The sequence below is a fragment of the Hypanus sabinus genome, chromosome 8 (assembly GCF_030144855.1).
Source record: "Hypanus sabinus isolate sHypSab1 chromosome 8, sHypSab1.hap1, whole genome shotgun sequence".
NCBI classification, from domain to species: domain Eukaryota; kingdom Metazoa; phylum Chordata; class Chondrichthyes; order Myliobatiformes; family Dasyatidae; genus Hypanus; species Hypanus sabinus.
In genome coordinates, this window is record NC_082713.1 from 157,352,855 (window position 1) to 157,374,019 (window position 21,165).

The 21,165-nt window shown below is 41.1% G+C and overlaps 1 protein-coding gene across 3 annotated transcripts in view; it reads left to right on the plus strand.

The window, feature by feature from the left end:
- The first annotated feature begins 259 nt into the window (after positions 1–259).
- Positions 260–21,165, plus strand: part of cped1 (cadherin-like and PC-esterase domain containing 1) — a 241,290-nt gene continuing 220,384 nt past the window's right edge. For 2 of the 3 annotated variants that reach the window (XM_059978328.1, XM_059978329.1), the window contains exon 1: positions 260–971. In XM_059978328.1, the coding sequence (XP_059834311.1) occupies positions 717–971 (255 nt within the window). In that variant the 5' untranslated portion in view covers positions 260–716. The remainder of the gene's footprint in view (positions 972–21,165) is intronic. The other variant, XM_059978327.1, reaches the window with a different exon arrangement.

Here is a 21,165-nt window from a genome sequence, read left to right on the forward strand (position 1 = left end):
CAAACTATTTTCACTGAAGTCTGATTAAGCACAACAGTTCCAACTGGTTTTAATCGGGATTGCTTCTAGCAATCGATGGCAGCTGCTTTCTGTACCCGCTGTATAGCACAAATAGAATTATTTTTTTTCAAACTGAAAGCTGGAGGAAAAGTTAACTTCGATGATAAGGAACTTTGCCATCGAACGTGTATTAACCCCTGAGCCTCCGTGTCGACGTATATCGAAAGCTGAACTGGGAAAAGCGGGAAGCCGTTATGGCTGATTTAATACATTTTTATCAGCTGCTGGAATATGAAGCTTCTTCCTGTCGTGGGCGTGAATTCAGAAGTTTTCCATTTAGATTCAATTGAAGATTTACTTTGCCCTCCCCTCACTCTTACAGTTCGCTTCACTTAGAGGAGACTTTTAAAGCCGGGTGGGAGCTGGAACAGCCGCTGCTATCGTTTCGAGTTATGTTCTACAAGCCAAGTCGTGCGCCGGACGGGATGATGTGACCGAGCAGAAGCGACCGTTGTATCTCTTGACGGGCAATTGATTGGAAGTGCCCCAGAATTAGGTAGTGGCAAATCCGAGGAGTATCAGACTGACACACGACCGGGTTGCTGTAAGCCCTGGGGACACAAGCTTGACGTGATCGGCGTGTTGCCGTGACTGTAATTTCTTGAGCCGGTGCCAGTTAAATGCAGTGAGGGTGGCTTGCGCCGAGAGCTGTCGACATGTGTGCTCGCCTCGCCCTGGCACACTGTCGCCGGCTAAAATGTTCTCATTCTGTACTACTGGTGGTGGCGATCGCAGTGTGCTTGGTTTACCCATCGCTCACCGTCTTCCGACTCCGAGCAGGCAGCATCAGTCCCCTTGAACTGAAGCATAGCTCCTGGAATAAGTCAACACAAGTCCCAAGAAACGGGCAGGAATCTGACGGGAATCCTAAATGCATTTCTGGACTCGCTGCACTTCGAAACCTGATCGAGGTGGGAACAATCATAGTGTATGTAAACAGTAGGTAATTGAATAAAAGCTCAGGTTTATGTTTCCCCCTTTTTTTTCGGACTTGGGACTTTACAGAAGTAGTACAAACAAAGCGCTGCCATAGATAAACAATAAAGAACTCGGCGACACTCTGATTTAAAGTTAGTAGGATTTCCAGTGGGGAAAATGATAAGGCTTTCGGGTCATTGATATGTCCGGTTGGGATTTTGTGACTTGTCGCTTGAAGTTCAAATAGCTGCCAATAACTAGGGGGTGAAAGATGGATGAGACTTGATTTATTGAGCTGGGAGCTGACAACAGTCGCTTATTGACGGATAAAGTTTTGGCTTATTTTTAGTACTGAAGTCGATGAAACGCTTCCAAGGGGCGGATGTTACAGGACCCGGTTCAAGAGTTCAAGTGGGGGATAGACAGCTTTAAAAATGCACATCAGTCAGTATTCTGACTTTTAAATCTTGAAAAACGATACAAGGACAGTTCCAGAAGTTTATTTCCGATCATCCCATTTCAACAACGTCCCTTGTGTAGAAGCTACTAAGAAATTTCATTACAGCGCCATATTGGATCATCATTGGGAACAGGCGTCGAACGTATGTAAATTTTTCAAATTAGTAAGTAAACTGTAGTCCAGAAAGTAATCCACTAAATTGGCCTGATTTTGCATGTTCTTGGCATCTTAAAATTTATGTTTAGAAAGAAAACCTTGGAGAGAATTTTTAAGCAATCTTGAAGTTTCAAAATCCTCGTTTATCACTTCCAGCTGTGTTACCAATTATGGTGGCGGGGGTCCTTCATTCAAAGCTTATTAAATTAAACTGCCAATTAAGTTTCTAATCTTACTTCCGCAATTCCACTCTTCGTTCGGAAACTATTCGATAGCCTTGCCATTATTGTCAAATTAATTGTCTTCATTATCTATCTTAAAAGCTGCTTAAAGGTGACATTTCGGTGGATTAAGCATTCTGTGAAAAGAAACGTTTCACCTAAATATGTTGAAGAGGCAGAAAATTAATCCGATGTCATTACTTTTAGAGGGGGATATCAGATATGGTACCAGTTCTGAACTCTTTCTAATTTGAAATGCTTCATTATCAATTCAGTTTTGGAGGATTGATTCCAAACAGGTAAGGTAACAACCTTGCCTGTGTTATCTGTGACGGCCTCGTCTCTTGCTGAATTGCTGTTCAGAAGCAACATTCTGCGTGTTATCTCGGTACTTCGGAAGGTAATTGAGCAGGAACATAGGAACACAATAATTAGCCCAGCACTGGCAAGCGCCCAGTGAGGAAGCGCGTCCCATCAAATTCAATTGATCTTTGAGTAGTAGTTATCTTGGATTTCGAACGGGTATCCTGGAATTTGTAATCGTATCTTTGAATGCTGCTGCTCCTCAAGAAGAGGCTATTCAACCTCTCTCTTTTTTTGAGCCACCAATTAATAGCTTGCCTAAAGATAAGCAAGGTATAGGTGGGGTAAATGCGGGCTCTTTCCACTCGGGTTGGGTGGGACTATAAACAGAGGTCACGGGTTAAGGGTGAAAGCTGAAAAGCTTAAGGGAAACTTCACTCAGAGGGTCGCGAGAGCGTGGAACCAGCTGTCAGCACAAGTGGTGCATGCGAGTTCGATTTCAACCTCTGAGAGAAGTTTGGGTACATGTTTGGAGGGGGTGGCCCCTGAGCGGGTCGATGGGAGTAGGCAGCTTAAGTATTTCGACATGGGCTAGATAGGGCCAAAGGGTCGCATCTGTGCTGTACTTTTCTATGAATCTGTTCTTCTCCATTAAGAATGTTTTTCATTCACCCCCTTTCGAAAATATTAACAAAACAACCACCAAATGGTGATGTAACTGAAAATGTTAGGGGAAAAACTCACCAGGTCAAATGGCATCCATTTGTCACTTATTATTGAATTTGTTGCTGACACATTCCGAACTGTAGCAGCTATGTAAGGACGTTTCTTTCTGGTTCTTTTAGTAATTATTTTAACCCAATTAATATTTGTAATAGTGAGTCCCACTCTTCCCTTGTGCACTTTAAAACTGTACAGTTGAGGAAGTTATGCCTGGAATTGAGATACAATAATGGTCTAGTTTGGCAACTTGTTGGAATATATTATTGCAGAGGTTATCAAGTTTAATAACACAAAGGTTTTTTAAAAAAAACTATTCATGGAACATAGTTAACTGTTATGAAAGATGAAAGTTATAGAATAAATGCCAATCCATTCCAGGAGGAGGCAACAGCAAGAAGCACGCTGGCACTCTCCAACTCTTGCCAATACAGAATGCATCCTGAGGGTCACAAAGCCATTAGATTTATTTGTTATTAATTTGTTATATAACCAATAGCCATTGGTTATATTTCACAACACATTTGCATATAGTTTGTTGCTATTTGTGTTACGGACTGGCTAAACTGTACAGTGATTTGTTTTGAATGACTTCCATTTACTTTTCTGGAAGCAAGGAAATTATTTTTAAAAAATACTGTGATCTCTGTGTGTATTAACATTGATAGGGCTGAGCCCTACAGAAGTTTTGAAAATTATGTACATTACCAAAGTTATACTATTATTAGTGTCATAAACTTCTCATCCCACTACATAGCCAGATCACAAATATAAAGAATGCCTTGTTATAAATTGAAAAGATTAAATGTTAGCTAATATGCCCTCGCTTGGCATGCATTCAAGGGTTTAGATGGGAGATCAGTTTTGCAATTGCGTACAAGTGGTAACACATTTTAAAGTGAAATATTCTCAGGGCTGGACAGATGTGGTACATACCATAAACACTTTGATGGGATGAACATCATTGAAGCTAACAAACAAAAATAGGCCAAATGTGCTAATTAATTACTTGAGGCTAATGCTTACAAGTCAAAATAATTTTATTTCATGCAATTTTTAAACATTCCCTAACAACAAAGCATGGGTCACCGGTGATCGAGAGGCTCTTCTCAATTGCAAAAGGAGACCCTTTAGATCAGGAGACAGAGAGGAATTGAAACGTGACAGGAGAGCTAAAGGAGAAGATCAAGGGTGGCTAAAGAGGAATACAGGCAAGAGCTGGAGAACAAACTTGGGCAGAGTAGCACAGGGGACTTATGGAGTGGCATGCAGAATGTCACTGGCTTCAATCAGCCTAGCTGCAGAGTGCCAGAATGCAGCAATGAATGGGCTAATGAGTTAAACTGAGTCTTCAATGGGTTTGACAATTGCCCTCCTGCTGACACCCCCTCAGCACACCAGTCCAAGTGATGAGGCACCCAATGCTCCCTCAGCACCAAAGTCTCCCCTCCTCCTTCCTACCCCCCTGCCACTTCAACATGTGGATGAACAACACAGGCTACCACTGTCTACATCCCGTCTTAGCCTGGCACCTACCATCCACACCTCTACATACCAACTGCTGTCGTCCCAATCTTCACTGCCCCCAACCCCCACCTTCCACCAACTCCCCAGTCATCATCGACTCATCTTCACTACTCAGCAGGTGAAAAGGGCCCTGGGGAAACTCAGACGCGGCAAAGCATTGGGACCAGAAAGTGTGAACCCCAAGGTCTGGAAGGAGTGTGTTAAGCAGCTGTGTGTTCTCCAGCGCATTTTCAATCTGAGTCTTGGCCTGGAAAGGGTCCCGACTGTGTGGGAAACATCATGTGTGGTCCCACTACCTAAGAAGGGCCAAACCGAAAGTCATAACTTAGTCCAGTCCAGTGGCCCTGACTTCACACATTCTGAAGACCTGAGAAAAGCTGGTTTTGACTTGCCTCTGATCTTTGGTCAGATCAGCTCTTGATCCCCTGCAGTTTTCCTACCAGGAGCACATTGGAGTTGTCAATGCTGTCATCTACCTGCTGAACTGGGCCGACTCCCATTTGGATAAGCAGGGCGGCACTGTGAGAATCACGATTATTGATTTCTTGAGTGCCTTCAATGCTATACAGTCCTTATTGCTGGAGAAAAGCTCTGTTCAATGCAGGTTGGCATTTCCATTGTGTCCTGGATAATGGACTACCTGACTGGCAGACCACAGTTTGTGTGGCTTCAGAGCTGTGTGTCGGACATCTCCGAATTGGGGTCCCATAGGGGACTGTATTGGCTCCCTTCCTGTTTACCCTGTATACCCCAAACTTTAGTCATGTCATCTGCAGATACTCTCTGATGACTCAGCAATAGTTGGGTGTATAAAGGGAGGACAGGAGGATGAACACAGGGCCCTTGTGGAGGACTTCGTCAAATGGTGCAAGTTGAATCATCTGCAGTTGAATCAGTAAGACAAAGGAGATGGTGATGGACCCTTGGAAGACTAAAGCTGCACTGCTCCCTGTTCCTATTGATGGTGAGGACATGGATGTTGTGTGGACCTATAAGTACCTGGTGGTTCATCTGGATGACAGACTTGAGTGGAGCACCAACACAGAGGCTGTGTACAAGGGTCAGAATCACCTCTACATTAAGAAGAGACTGTGGTCCTTCGGAGTATGTAGGCTTTTCCTTCACCAGTTGTCACCAGTGAAATCTTCTATGTGGTGGTGTGCTGGGGGCAATGGCACCAACATGGGCAAAGCCAACAGGCTCAATAAACTGATTAGAAATGCTGGCTCTTTTATCGGAGTCAAACTGGACACACTGGAGCCTGTGGTAGAACAAAGGACCCTACGGAAAATCCTGGCAATTCTAGACAATGTTTCTCACCCTCTGCATGCTACCTTGGCAGAACAGAGGAGCACTTTTAGTAATAGACTAAGACAATTGTGCTGTTCCAAAAAGCACTCTGAGATCATTCTTACCTTTGGCCACTGGGCTCTATAATGAGTCAACCTATAGCTGGGGGAGTGATGACTCCCTCCTGTTAGACTGTTTGAGGTCATTTATTTTTTTATTCTTTCTTCTCCTCCTATATTTGTGTATCTTGTAATGCTACTGTGACACTATAATTTCCTTAGGGGTTAATAAAGTATCTGTCTAAGGGATACTAAATCACTGAAAAGCAGTGAAGAACAGAAATTAGGATGACGCAGGACTTGCCAATCTAAGCCATTATTCGAAGGCACAGAATTTAGCATGAATCCATTTTAATGGGCTGAACATTGTTTTTTAAGTTGCTATGAAAACTAAATGTATTGTGAGTGGAATACCAAATGAAATTAAATCTCCTTTGCTATTTGTGTGTATATAAATGATCTTGATGAAAATGTAGATGAACGTGTTAGTAACTTTGCAGATGATATGTAGGTTGGTGTTGTGGATAACATTCGAAGATTGGTAAAGAATACAGTGGGATATAGATCAGTTGCAGATGTGGGTGAAGGTAAGGTAGATGGTGCTTAACTCGGCCAATTGTGAGGTGTTTCACCTTGCTAGGTCAAATATAAAGTAACAGTACACTGATAAGGGCAAGATCATAAGGGCAACTATGTACTGAGCAAAGGATCCAGGTTTATAGCTCTCCGAAAGTGGTTACACAGGTTGATAGGGTGGTTGTTAGTGTTACTGTTGTTAGTTGAGGCACTGAGTTCAAAAGTGAGGAAGTTGTGTTGCAGCTTTATAAAACTCCAGTTAGGCTGAATCTGGAGTATTGTATACCTCATCATAGGATGGAAATAAAGGCTTTGGAGAGGGTGCAGAAGAGGTTTACCAGAATTCTGCCTGGATTAAAAGCCATGTGCTATCACAAGAGGTTGGGAAAAAGTTGGGTTGTTTTCTCTGGAGTAGCAGAGGCTGAGGGGAGATCTGATGAAGGTTTATAAGGTTATGAGAGGCAAAGATAGAGAGGCAGCAACTTCCTGAGGTTGAAATGCCTAACACCAGACGGCATGCATTTAAGGTGAGAGGGGTTAAGGGGGTCATGGGATGGCTGTGTGAATATGCTGTACTGTATCTGCTCTATGATATGCTTGCTGATTTGTAAAATAAGAATAAATAATAATAAAAATTTGAATTACAAAAAGAGATGAGAGGAGAAAGTTTTTTTTTAACAGAGTGGGTTCCTGCAATGTGCTCTCTAGGGTGGTGTTAGAGGCATTTAGATGGGCAGATGAATGAACGAAAAGGAAGATTATGGACATTGTCTAGGCAGAAGGGATTCGTTTGGTTGTCCATTTGGTTTGCTAATTGAATTGGTTTGGCACATGATTGTGGGCTGAAGGGCCTGTTCCTGTGCTATATCATTCTGTTCCTTTTGCAACTTGACATGGAACACTGCAGCACAGAGAAGCAGGCCTTCGGCCCATCTAAACGGTGTAATGTTATTATTTTCCCTGGTCCCATTTGACCTTTACCTGGACCATTGCCCTCCATAACTCTCCCATCCATGAACTCATCCAATTTTCACTTCACTGTTGAAATCAAACCTGCATCTACCACTTTTACCATCCTCTGAGTGAAGAGGTTCCACCTTTTGTTCCCCTTGAACGTTTCACCTTTCACACTTAACCCATGATTTCAAGATGTGGTCTCACTTAACATCTGGAAAAAGCCTGCTTGTATTTACTCTATCCATACCAGTCATAATTCCGTCTACCTCTGTCTGATCTCCTACACTCCAGACAATGAAGTCCTAACCTATTCAGCCTTCCCCTATAACTCAGGTCCTTAAGTCCCAGCAATATCCTTGCAAATTTTCTCTGCACTCTTTCAATCTTATTTACGGTACATCTTTCCTGTAGGTGGGTGACCGAAAATGCACGCAATACTCCAAATTAGGCCTCACTAATGTGTTCTACAATTTCAACATAGCACCCCAACACCTGGACTCAATAATATGATGTATGAAAGCCAATGTGTCAAAAGTTCTCTATGACCCTATCTAACTGTGATGCAATTTTCAAGGAATTGTAGATCTACATTCCCAGATCCCTCTACTCTGTTGCACTCCTCAGTGCCCTACCGTTTACTGTGCAAGTCTTGGCCTAGTTTGTCCTCCCAAAGTGCGCCACTGCACACTGGCCTGCTGTTTTTCAACCCATGCCATCTAGACCAGTTTGGATGAGGGTTGGGAAGGGGAAGGAAATTAAAGATTGGGAAGGTCAAGTTCTCAATACATGTTGGATCAGAGGCTTCCGAAATTTGTAAAATTGTGTGAGCTATTTAAAATAACCGATCACAGTTCAGTCAAGTACAGCAAAGATCACCTCTGAAACAAACTGTAACTTTGCAGATTCCTTGCTCAGGAGTTTTAAAAAGCTGTGAAAAGCCAAAAATAACAAATCACATGGCTAAATGCCAACAGGTTTAGTTCATGTCTTGTTAACCATGGCTTGCTAGTAGCATTCTCACACACTAAAAGGCAGTGGATTAAAGTCCCTCTTTAGAGTTTGTGTACATAATCTACACTGCCCCATTGGCCCTGCACCGAGACTAATTCCCTGTCAGATTAGTTAATTTTTGTACATGATTTCAATATTTGTCTATTCAAAACACCTTTTAGATGAGGGGTTCCCAACCTTTATTATGCCATGGACCCCCACCCTGAACCAAGTTGGCCATGGACCCTAGGTTGGGAGCCTTTCTCTTAGATGCTTGCATCTAGGAGGTATATTGGTTTAATAATGTAGTTTATTTCATTTCTATCTGTGAAAGTTTGCTACATGCTCACTTTTCCCTGTATTACAATGGTGACTAATTTCCTTGGCTGTGAAATGCTTTGGCACAGGTTAAGTTCAGAAGAAGTACCAGAGAAATGCAGCCTTCCCTCCTCCTCTTCATTCACAAACAAGAGTAAGTCTGCGGATGCTGGAAATCCGACCAGCGTGCGCACTGGAAGAACTTGGCAGGCCAGGCAGCATCTGGGAAAAGAGCAAAGTCGACGTTTCAGGACAAGATCCTTAGGAGTCCTGCTGAAGGGTTTCGGCCCGAAACATCGACTGTGCTCTTATCCTAGATGTTGCCTGGCCTGCTGAGTTCTTTCAGAATTTTGGGTATGTTTCTTCATTCCACTTATCATCGCAAGTTTATTCTGCATAGCAGTTATTTCTATGTTCAGCTGAGCACTTGCCATTGATCAGGAGCGAGTGGTAGAAGTAAAAAAGCATTTGTTTTTCAGTTATTGTCACCATGATATTGTATGACATTATTATTGTGTGTTAGATAAAATGTTTTGTAACCATCTCTCTCTGGCTGTCCATCCCATAGGGTGATGATGGTTCCTTTCAGTCAGTTAGTGGGGTTTGTCCTGTGTGTCCTGGAGTGGCTGTACAGCCTGGTCCTGAAAGGCACTGCTTGCCACGTACATGGTAGGTGAGGCCTGGAGGGGCAGCAGGGGCAGAAGCTCTGTTGTGGCGCTTCCTGTGCCTTTCCTCTGTTGCCTCTATGAGCTTGTTCTCAGCAGCGTCCACACCTTTTCTGATGGTGTCCCTCCGCTGTGAGCGATCTTGAGCCAGAACCTCCCATGTTGATGGGGCAGTGTCAGCTTTCTTGAGGCTCCTGTGCAGAACATCCTTGTACCGTATTCGCTGGTCTCCTCGTTTTCGGGTACCACTGGACAGTTGGCCGTACAAGATGTCCTTGGGAAGTCTTCTGTCGGGTATTTTGACAATGTGTCCTGCCCAGCGCAGTTGGGCTGACATCACCAAGGTTGAAACCGCTGGCATTCAGGCTCGAGAGAGGACTTCGGTGTTGGAGACCTTGTCTCGCCAGGTGATCTTCATTGGAGAACTATTTGAGTTAAATGTCACTCTAGTACTCTTTATTTAACTTGTGGCAAGAAGAGGAAAGGGTGCTGGAAGTGGAAGTAAATGTGGGAAATGGAGATCAGAAATGCTTTGATAGTGGAGGTGGTCAGTTTGGACCTGCTGAAGGTGAAATTTATCCATACTTACTCTGGGCAGTCCTCAGCACTGTTGCCTGACTGCTCCCCTGACCTGACTGACCTGGGTTCAGTGACTGTGTAGAGATGGGATGTTCTCCCTGTGATTTCATCCGATTTTTGCCATCAGCTCTGATTTCCTCCCACAGGTTGGTTGGTATCCTGTAGTTGTCCCTGGTGTGTTGCTGGAAGTCTTTTGATTGCAGAAGTGCCAGTTTCTCTATGGAGTCTTTCCAACTGTAACACCATCATAAATGTATACAGGAACTCTGAAATATGTATCTACCTAGTTCTGCCTTAATAATATTCAACTACTCTGCTCTTGCCATCAAATCAGGTAGAGGACTCCAAAGGTTTGCTATGTGCCATAATCACTTTCTGTCTAAAATGGTTTATCCTCGATTTTAAATTGTCTTCCTCATTCTATATTGGAGAGAAGAATTCTCTCCATAGCCATCCTGTCAACATTCATCAGGGTCTTGTATATTTCAGGTAGAATGGTGTTTCAGAATATGCCTGCATTTCCATAATTGATATTATCTTGTAGGTTTTGGTACAAAATAATTCTGTCAGCTTATCAAATCTGGTCCGGTATTAATCTTGTGCAGTTAATAATTACTTTCACATTCAAAGCAAACTGTTGTAGTTTACTTTACCTACAGATGCTGTGAACTGCAGATAAAGGAAACTAGAATAGTTTACTTTGAACACGTTTCATTTTGATCAGGTTCTGCTTTTGCTAAAATTGAAGTGGCTAAAATGCTAACCTTCAATGGAGAATTCATTGAAAGAGCAGCAGTAAAACGGTAGTCGACATGCTTTCAAGTTAATATATGCAAGTATTTGTAATTCTGGATGCTGGCATGAAATTAAAAAAAACTAAACAATGTTGCATTTAACATCAGTCACTGGAAAACAAAGAATTTTTTCCTGAATATATTGATTTTATTTACAAAATCAATTTGATCAAAATGTTCTTTCATATTGGAAGGAGCCTGTTAGGCTGGCCTATACGTTATCTCTTGCAATATTCCATTGTTCCATGTATCTCTGACTCTTCGAGCTGCACTGCTCAGCAATACCCCCCCGTCACCCCGATTTAACCCCAGCCTAATTACAGGACAAGTTACAATGACCAATTAACCTGATACATCTTTGGACTGTGGGAGGAAACTGGAGCAGCTGGAGAAAACCCATATATTCCACAAGGAGGACATTAAAACTCCTTTGGAGGGTGCCCTGTGCTGTAATGGTGTCGCATTAACCACTACGCTACTGTGGTGCCCAATTAAAATATTCTCCTTTTCTCCCTCCCCTGTGTCTTCCCCCCACCCACCCTGAGAACATCAGCAATCTTTTCATCTCTCTCCTGCCATTCACCTTCATGCAGGTTAATGGCCTGGTGGCTGGTTACTGCACTATCTTCAGGGTATGGGAGGATTTTGATGCACTTGAAGAAAACTGCATGGTCACTGAATGTGCAAACTCCACCTGAAATCATCCGCGGTCAGCTCTAACTCCTGCACAACTGTGCCTCCCCAAATTCTGCAACTTGTTACTTCAGAATATTTTAATTCACGCATCAGTAATGTACCCTGGCTATTGGTTTTGAATAAAGAGCTGAACTAATGATCAGCCGTTGATGTTAAAATGGTTACATGAAAGCAGTCGCTGTTTAGGATACAGCTCTTTCCTTTATAAAACGCACAAATAGGAAGCTGAAAGTCAAGTGAATGATATAAGAACTGTGATGCCAATATAATGGCTTTCCCATCCCTACTGCGTGAATATCACAGTGCCCTCGGGCACTTGCGTTCACTTCTCCAAGACATGATCACATGAAATGAGATTCCATGACATCAATTGAAACTGCAGTGCTGAACGTACCTTTGAAAAATATATAATTTTTAGTAAAACAGCAATCATAGTTGCACTTCTTTCCACTTCAGCTTAAAAATACTTGTATTTCCATGGAATTATGTTAGGCAGGGCCTTAAATTTCCTGTAGTTACACTGAAAGTTCTGTTAACTTTAAAAATTTATTTGAGATACAATGCAGAACAGACCCTTCTGGCCCTTCAAGCTGTGCCACCCAGCAATCCCCTGATTTAATCCTAGCCTCCTCATGGGACAATATGCAGTGACCAATTAACCTACCAATTAGGTATGTCTTCGGACTGTGGGAGGGAACCCGTGGAGTGTTATGTTTTGTACCTTCAAAACATTAAACTAATGTAACAGGAGCACCAAAGTCCGAAATACCGGTGTAATTTCTAGTTTCCTTTTAAGCGAGGTGTGCATGTATTTTGGGGTAGCATGATGTATGCAAATAACATTTTTATATATAAACCCATAATGAATTACTTAAATGAGACAAATTACTAAAATATTATTGAAATATTAAATACACAACACTCCTCCCTGCTTAGCTATAAACTCCCAACTCAACAGAAAATGTACCTCATCTAAAGACACATTATATTATATAAATACCATTTTCTATAGATGCTGCCTGGCCTGCTGAGTTCCTCCAGCGTTTTATGTGTGTTGCTCATTCCCACGGGAGTTATCTTTTCTCCAGTATATGTAAGCTCATAGTTGGATATCTGCAGGCTTCAGTACAGTATCTTTGAAATATTGTTCAAACTCATTTTGTGGAATGACTGAAACAGTGTCCAATTCTACTTTAATTATTTTGCCCTTCACTTCTGGAGGAAGCCATGTTGTTTGTCTATTGTTAACTTTTACATTGTACATCTTAAGGCTATGCAATTCTGTCTCTCATCATACCACATTTGTCACCAACAACAAGCAGATTAGTGCTCTTTTGGAACTGCAGCTTGACCTTTTAGCCTTTTCTCTTCCCTGTGCAGTCCATTAACTATTTTTTCTGTCTGTCATGCACTTTATATGTGTCCTGCTTTGTTGCATTTTCTGCAAGTTTCATCTTTAAATCTGCATCTGTTTGGTGTACGTGAGCCCCTGCCACAATGGTAACACAATTTGTTTGGCCAGACTGGTTTCTGTTTAGACTATGCAATTTTATTCACACTCGCTTTCATTGCTGGCTGCAACTCAATTGCATCTCTGACTGTAGTTTCCATTGATATGCGATTTCCACTGCTCTTTTCAATGTAAGTTCTGCTTCAATTGGAGCTATTTTTGAATGCTTTCTTTTAAGATTCCACAAAGTAAATGATTTCTCTGTGTATCATTAAGCCCATTACCAAGCTGGCAACGTTCAGACAATCTCTTCAATTCAGAAATGTATACTGAAATGGACTCCCCTTCTTTTTGATTCCACTTGTGAATCCAAAAGTGTTTTACAATCAACAATGGCTTTGCACTATTTTGATAATATCATCAAAACTCATTTCTGCTGGTTTGGTTGGAGCAGTTAAACTTTGAAGCAGTGCTCTTTAAGCCCCACACCATATAAATGGAATAAATAGAAGCATATTTAAATAGCAGATTATGTTTGTACTACAGGGTACATAATTTAAAAATGAATTGAAATGTGTACAAACTATAAAAGTAATAATGCAATGTCAGACTTTGAAAATAAAAAGAAACATAGATGCTGGAAATTTGAAATAAAAACAGAACATTTTGAAAATATCCAGCAGGTCAGAATTCCTCTGTAGGAAGAGAAAAACTTAACTTTTCAGATTAAGTTAAAACCTGAACTGTTGAGAACTTCCTGCATTTTCTGCCTTTATTTGTCAGATTTTGTGATGGTGAGTACAAATGTAATGATATAAGATCTGAAAATATTTCTCAAGAGCCTGTTTAGAGTAAGGTTTAAATCCTCTAATGTTTAATATTGTGTAGATATTTGTTTCTGGAATGAAGTAGCTTCTCAAAGACAAAAAAAAAGACATTTTAGCTGTTCTGATTGACTGGCCAATATAAAATTGAACCACACACACACACCCACCCCCCCCCCCCCCCGGCTGGAATTCAGCAGATTGGCCAGCATATATGGAAATGATCAATGTTTCAGGTCAAGACTCTTCATCAGGACTGCAAAGGAAGGAGCTGTATATCTTATTAGGAGCTGCTGGATTATGCTGCACAGGAACAGGTTGTAATTTGGGGTTAAACAGTTTTCTGGCTATAGAACATAAGTTTCATGTTTAGACATCTGTGGTGCATGTGGTAACTCCTGGTCATCAGATAACTTTGAATTCATAAGGTGGGCAGATCTTGGACTGTGCCACAAGGTACTTGTACTCGTGCAATCTCAGCCTCTGTTAGAACAGTCCTTGAGAAAAAAAAACACTGGGATCACTTTGTTTAAACAAAAGGCTTGCCAAGAATATTAAAGATCTGTGCTTTCAAACTTTCAACACAACATTTACTTTCAGAAACTGAGTGAAACTAAACATTGCAGAACTTAGTTTAGTGAAGTACTAGCTTCTAGGGTGGGTTTGCAATGATAATCATTTCCCAATTTAATTGCAAGGATTATTATGCTAATTCTGCCTTTCCTGTGTGGGAAAAGACTGCATTGGTTAGATTTTTCTTTGTTATAAAATTGTCTGGATTAACATACACACGGGGGCATCAGTTCTCATATTTGTGTGTAACAGAATCTGTATTTTTGTTCCCTCTTGGAGAGCTGTGCCAGAGTATCTAGTTCTATCCAAGATTAGGTACATGTATCTCTGCAAATGATGGGTAATGAATAAGAGGGATTTGACCCAGTCTGAAGTAGAAGATGGGTGTGTCTGAGTCCCACACAAATACTTAAGGGCATAATTAAAGCTTTTCCAGAATTTCAATTGTTAATGGAAGTATATTTCAGATAAGATGTTGAGTAAGGGCCCACTGCACCTTTTGAAAATTCTACAGCATTGTTTGTAGACAAGGAAAGAGGTTTGTAGGCGTTCGTTCAGTGTTCTTCTCTTCCTAGCATCTTCCCGAGTTATAGACAATGAGAAAATAGGGGTTGCTCAAATCCTGTTCTAACCTTCATCTTCATTCAGAAGACAGCAGAACAGTTGTATGCCACGGCTAGAAATTCCTTATGGCTAGAAATTCCTTGCAATGCTCAAATAAAAGGGGTTCTGCGGTTGAAAACGGACAGCCTGTTGAGCAGGGACTCCCAGTCTTTTTATGCCATGGACCCCTACCATTAATCAAAGGGTCTGTGGACGCCAGGTTAGGAACCCCTATTAGAGAACAACATTGTGGTCATTCTAAGTACTTAGAATTTTAGGGCAAAATTTTTTGGTGATTTTGTTTTCAGCCCACACATTTATTTTCCAACATGAAATTTTCCAAGAGATCCCAACAGTAATGCAACATGTAACCTCTGTCTCTAATACAATTTTTAAACTTAACTACTTTTGAAAAAGAATCTATTTTCTCAGATTTCTCAGCTTTTTCTAATTTGTTATCCCTTGAGGCTGTTTTATTTGAAGAAGCCATACTCAAACTGAATTCTAGTCCTCAGTACTATCTATGATCTCGAATGCAGTTTTGTCTGGACTGTTCTACCTGTAAAGATCAGGGTCACAGTTATTCTTGGCTTCCTTTCCTCAGGATCATTTCGGGCTGCTGATCTCTAGTCAAGTCACTTTTTATTGTCATTTCGACCATAACTGCTGGTACAGTGCACAGTAAAAACGAGACAATGTTTTTCAGGACCATGGTGCTACATGAAACAATACAAAAACTACACCGAACTACGTAAAGCAACACAAAACTACACTTGACTACAGACCTACCCAGGACTGCATAAAGTGCACAAAACAGTGCAGGCATTACAATAAATAATAAACAAGACAATAGCCGCATCTCTGTGGAGGACAACAGCCAAAGAGCAAAGCAACAAACTTCACAGAACACGTCGGTGACCACGAACCTGATTCTGATTCCAGTCTCATTTTGCTGTTACTTCTGCTTCAGGAAGCTCGGAAAGCTTCAAGCTTGAAAAGGGGAGAGAAGACTTCACCTTCCTTTCTGCTACAGGAACAACCAGAGCAGACACAAACGTTTGCAAGCTTTTCAAAGTGAAACTGTTCTGAGACCAGAATATTACTCTCTGGGCAAGTCCTTTAAAGTGGATGATCTCTGTGGTCCATTGAGGAAAGACCATGTTTCCCACACTCTCCTTTGCCACCCTATCCAGGTCTGGTAATCCCCTGTGAGTACTCTCCCACCCACCTCTAATCATCACAATGGTCCCCCATTTAGTGCAGTTTTACTTTGGTAATCTGGTGTATCATTTATTCGTAACCTGCCTCTGATGTGTGACCTGGCCTCCCAAGTGTGGAATGGTTGTGTGACCAGAGCCTGGGGTTGGGACTGTGGTTTGGGTATGTGTCCATAGCTGGGATGGGGATGGACACATTCTATTCTGCTCCTGAGCCTGCAGGGATCTTGGAACAAACTCCTGTCTGAAAGTGCAAACGTGTAAAACTTTGAAGAATTCACCCAACAATGCATTGTTATGTAATATGGGGTAAAAATACAATGGAAATATTTACAGTACTGTGCAAAAGTCTCCAGTGTGTGTGTGCTTTTTGCCCAGAACTGTATTTGTCAACGTGGAGTGGAGAGTGAGATTGTAAATCTGGTGGGATAAAAGGATGTTGGGAATGGCAAGGGTGGAACATCTCAGGAGAGGTGTGGGACAGGTCACAGAGGAGGATTGCTAGGGGCGTGGGTTGGCACTGGTGCAGACACACCCAGCCCTGAGACACCAGGCAAGATCATTTGATTCCAAGCAACTGGTTTATCGATCATCACAGAAGTTGTCTCTCTGGTGCTTCTTGCTTCTCCCCCCTCCCTTCCCTTGTCCCAACCATGATTTTCCTCTCCATGTCCCCTTCCCACTCTGTCCACAACAGAGACCCATGTCATCACTCACATATGTCATGAAATTTGCTTTTTGTTTTGCTGCTGCAGCAGTATAGTGCAATATCTAAAATCACTACAGTGTTGTGGAAATGTGGTAGGCACTTATGCGCCCAAGACTTTTGCACAGTACAGTATGTCCAGTAGTGTGGAAAATCTACGAATCTGGCACTAGGATGCTGGATTATTGAATTTTACTGTAGCAACTTTCTTCTGAAGATGTAAAGTGAGAAGTCATATGACACTTAAGGAGTGAACTTGGCTTTCTTTCTTAGCAAACATTGACCTAATATTTATTTGCATAATTTCCTCATTTTATAATGAAAAGCAAAAGATTAGTGTGAAATGATCTCTCCTGATACCTAAATGACCAAGGAAGAGTAACACACTCAGTTCAGTGACGTTTCACATGAAAGGAACAGGTTTAATATATCAGATAATCTTTCCTGTCTTTGAGTTCTGCATCTTGAGTTATTTTGAATAACACATAGAACTTATAGCAAATACATCTTGGTTGAGAATACTTGTTTATTTGCTCTGTCAGTCTCCTGCACACAAGTTTGTGACCACAATTTAAAACTGTTCCCAATAGTTATTAATCAAAATGCTACAAAATATAAATGATTGGAAATTATCTACAAAGTAATTTTGCTGCTTTATCCTCTCAATAACGATTCAAATTAAATAAGATTACAATTGGGGAAAAATGGTGCCTAACTTTATAGTGTTATTGTCCAGGACTACAGTCAGATTGAGCTTTATCAAAGTCCTCTACTTTGAGGGAGTTCAGTTCTGGAGAAGGGGATGATAAACACAACCTTTCATTCCTTAAAGAAGCATTTGTATTCCAGGAGAAGTTTTTTTTTTTAAAAATCACAGGATAAGGAAAACTAGTGCTCCAATTTAATTCATATTGATTTAAATCAAATTCTGTGAGAGAAGTGAAAGAGGAATTTAAGAGTTACATAACAATGAACACAAGGAAATCTGTCTCCACCCATGTGCATTCAGTAATCATGGAACGAACAAACAGGAAATGGCTAATGCTGAATATATTTAAGCCTACTCCGCATGGTTTATGAAAGGTAAATCAAGTTTGATAGGTTTTTAACAAGCTCTGAGAATGTAATACGAAGAGTGAATGGAGGGGAAATCTATTAAGGTAGTATATTTAAATTTCCAGAGAGTATTTGGCATAGTGCCACATAGGAAACTGGTGCTCATGGTACCAGTAGAAGTGACAGAATGGATTGAAAACTGGCTCATCAAAAGCAGAGTAGGAAAAAGTCGGTTCTTTTCAGATTGGAAGAAGGTGACCAGTGAAGTGCTGCTGGATTAAGCTGTTGGCTCACTAAATCAAGGAATTAGAGGTATGGCACAGTAGAAGAACTCCATATAGCTGAGCCACAGTCATATTAAATGGCAGTGCTGGTTTGAAGACCCCATATAGCCCACACTTGCTATTTTCCTCTGTTCTTGTGTCTCCTCTCTGAAGCTGTAGAAGAAAATACCAGAAATGCCCACTAAATATTGAGATGGAGAGGTGACAATCCACACAGGTGAACAAAAAGGGGGCAGAACCTCCCTCAACCAAAATTTCCTTCCGATTCTTCAGAAATTGCTCCTCTTGGGAGGGAAAATAATAGTGTGTTTATAGAACCTTGTTTATCATTACTCTGCATGATGGCACAAGGTCTTACTCAGTCATTGTTCAGTTAACCAGTGGTATAGTAGGTTAGGAGCAAATATATAACCTCTTTATGTACGTTACCACCTGCCAATATGGATAGGATGCCTAGATGGAAGAACCAGCATAAAGAGAGCACGGGAAAGTTTCTCTGAAATCAAAGTAGAAATGTATAGAATTACTCAGTAGGTCGGGCAATATTTACAATTGTGACACAATTGTTTTCTGAGCTGAGAGTTTCCAGAAATTCCTATGTTTCATTTGGACTTACAGTATCTATGGTTTCACTTCGTTTCTCTATTTCCTTCAGGGCAATAATCTACACTCATTGGCCACTTTATTAACTACCTCCTGTACCTAATGAAGAGGCCACTGAGTGTATGTTTGTGGTCGTCTGCTATAGCTCATCCATTTTAAGGTTTGATGTGTGTTCAGAGAGGCTCTTCTGCACACTGCTGTTGTAACATGTGGTTATTTGAGTTACTGTCACCTTCCTGTCAGCTTGAACCAGTCTGGCCATTCTCTTCTAACTTCTCTCATTAACAAGGTATTTTTGCCCACTACACTGCTGCTCGCTGGATCGTTTTTTGTTTTTTACACCATTCTCTGTAAGCTCTAGAGACTGTTGTGTATGAAAATCCCAGGTTATCAGCTTTTTCTGAGGTACTCAAACCACCCAATCTGGCACCAACACACACAAAGTTACTTTGATCATATTTCTTCCCCATTCTGATGTTTGGTCTGATCAACAACTGAACCTCTTGATGATGTCTGCATGTTTTAGGCATCAAATTGCTGCCACATGATTAGCTGATCAGATATTTGCATTAATAAGCAGGTGTACCAATAAAGTGGCCACTGACTGTTACCCCAGACAGCACCATTTCAGTTTGTCAATTAATGTTAGCGACAATTTATGCAGAAGTACTGTGCCTTTAAAAGGAGATTGAAATTATTAACTGATATAACAGACGATTTTTGTGCAGGAAATTATGGCAATTGTTAGTTCACTTTTAGGATCTGGACATTAATGGCAAGGTGGTATTTATTCCGCATCCCATATTTCTCAAATAAAAGTGAAACTGAGCTTCCTCATTAAGCTGCTGTGGTCCTTCTGGCAACGAGCTCAGCACGTTGGGGAGGGTATACAGGATTTATGCGATTACTGCTTGGTGGTAGAGATTTGTGATTGGGAAATATTGTTGGAATAGCGTGAGTGAGCAATTGCAGTGCATTTTGTAAATAGTACATGTTGCCACTACATTGTGCCACTCCTGGAGGAAATGAATGGTCAAGGTGGTTGAGGAGGTATTAGCAAGCAGCCCATGTCGTGTTGGATTGTGTTGAACTAAATGAGTCATACGTGCAATTCTCATCCAGTGGATGAAAGAATTCTGTCAAGCTTGAAGATCTGCAGCTGCTGGAAATCCAAAGCAACACACACAAAATGCTGGAGGAACTCAAAAGGGCAGACAGCGTCAATGGAAAAGGCTAAGCAGTCAATGTTTTGGGCTGAGACCCTTCATTGCGACTAATGAAGTCCAGATGAAGGATCTTGGCCCGAAATGTCAACTGTTTAATCTTTTCCAGTGATACAGCCTGGCCTGCAGAGTTCCTCCAGAATTTTGTGTGTGTGATTCCTTCAAGCTTCTGGTTTGTGCTTTGTAGATGTTGGAAAGGCCTTGAAGGGCATAAGGAAGCCTCTGACGTGCTATTACAGCAATAGTATTTGAATTCTGGTAAATGATAACACTCCCCATAATCCCCAAAATATTATTGGCGGTCTGTTAGATTGAATGATTAATATTTAAAGAAGATAGATGTAAAATACTTGGCAAAAGATTCAAGTGGCTGAAGAAGGGTTTTTATTCAGCATTGTCAGGATTTAGAAAGAACTACATGAAAATGTGGGGAAATCTCATTCCACAATAATTGAAAGTGATTGAACAGGAATTTTGCGAAAAGATATGGACAAAATGTGGGAACGTGGAGTTAAGCAGGACTTTTATTTAAGACAAGATATTTAAAAATGACAGGGGAAAAGGCCTCTCAATGTTATGTTTCGACATAACATCGAAATTGGCTTTTATAAGAAAAGCAAAGCTGTCATGACTTTCCAAAGGGTTGTAAGATATTGAATTCAAATGCAATCAAGAGACATCTATCATTTGAACAATAGTTTGGGCATCTATTAATTTTTGTCACCATAAAAGACTCTTGTATTTTTTTTTGGAAAATAAATATGGTATTTGGAAAAAGGATCTAGTGCTTTCCTGGCCTATATGACAAATAAACTCTTCTTGGGCTTCCAGCCAGGTACAGGTATTGATATTTTTTTAAAACCAATGTTTCAATGAAAAATTCTACCATCTTCATTGGGAATGATGCCCAAGCATGTCTAGTCTGGTGGTATTTACAAGGGGTGATTGATAAGTTCGTGGCCTACAGTAGAAGGAGTCAATTTTAAAAAAACCTAGCACATTTATTTTTCAACATAGTCCACTCATACATTTACATACAGTCCAGTGGTCATGGAGCATACAGATCTTGGACCTCCAGAAAGTGTCCATAGCAGGGGTGATTGATAAGTTTGTGGCCTAAGGTAGAGGAGATGAGTTATTAATTTCAAACTTTCTGCATAATCACTCAACAAGTTGAACAGCAAGTGCATGTAACGAGCGCTGTATAACTCATCTCCTTCGGCCAGTAACTTGTCAATCAGCCATCTGTGGACACTTTCTAGAGGTCCAAGATCTGTATGCTCCATGACCGCTGGACTAAGTGTGTGAATGTAGGAGGGAACTATGTTGAAAAATAA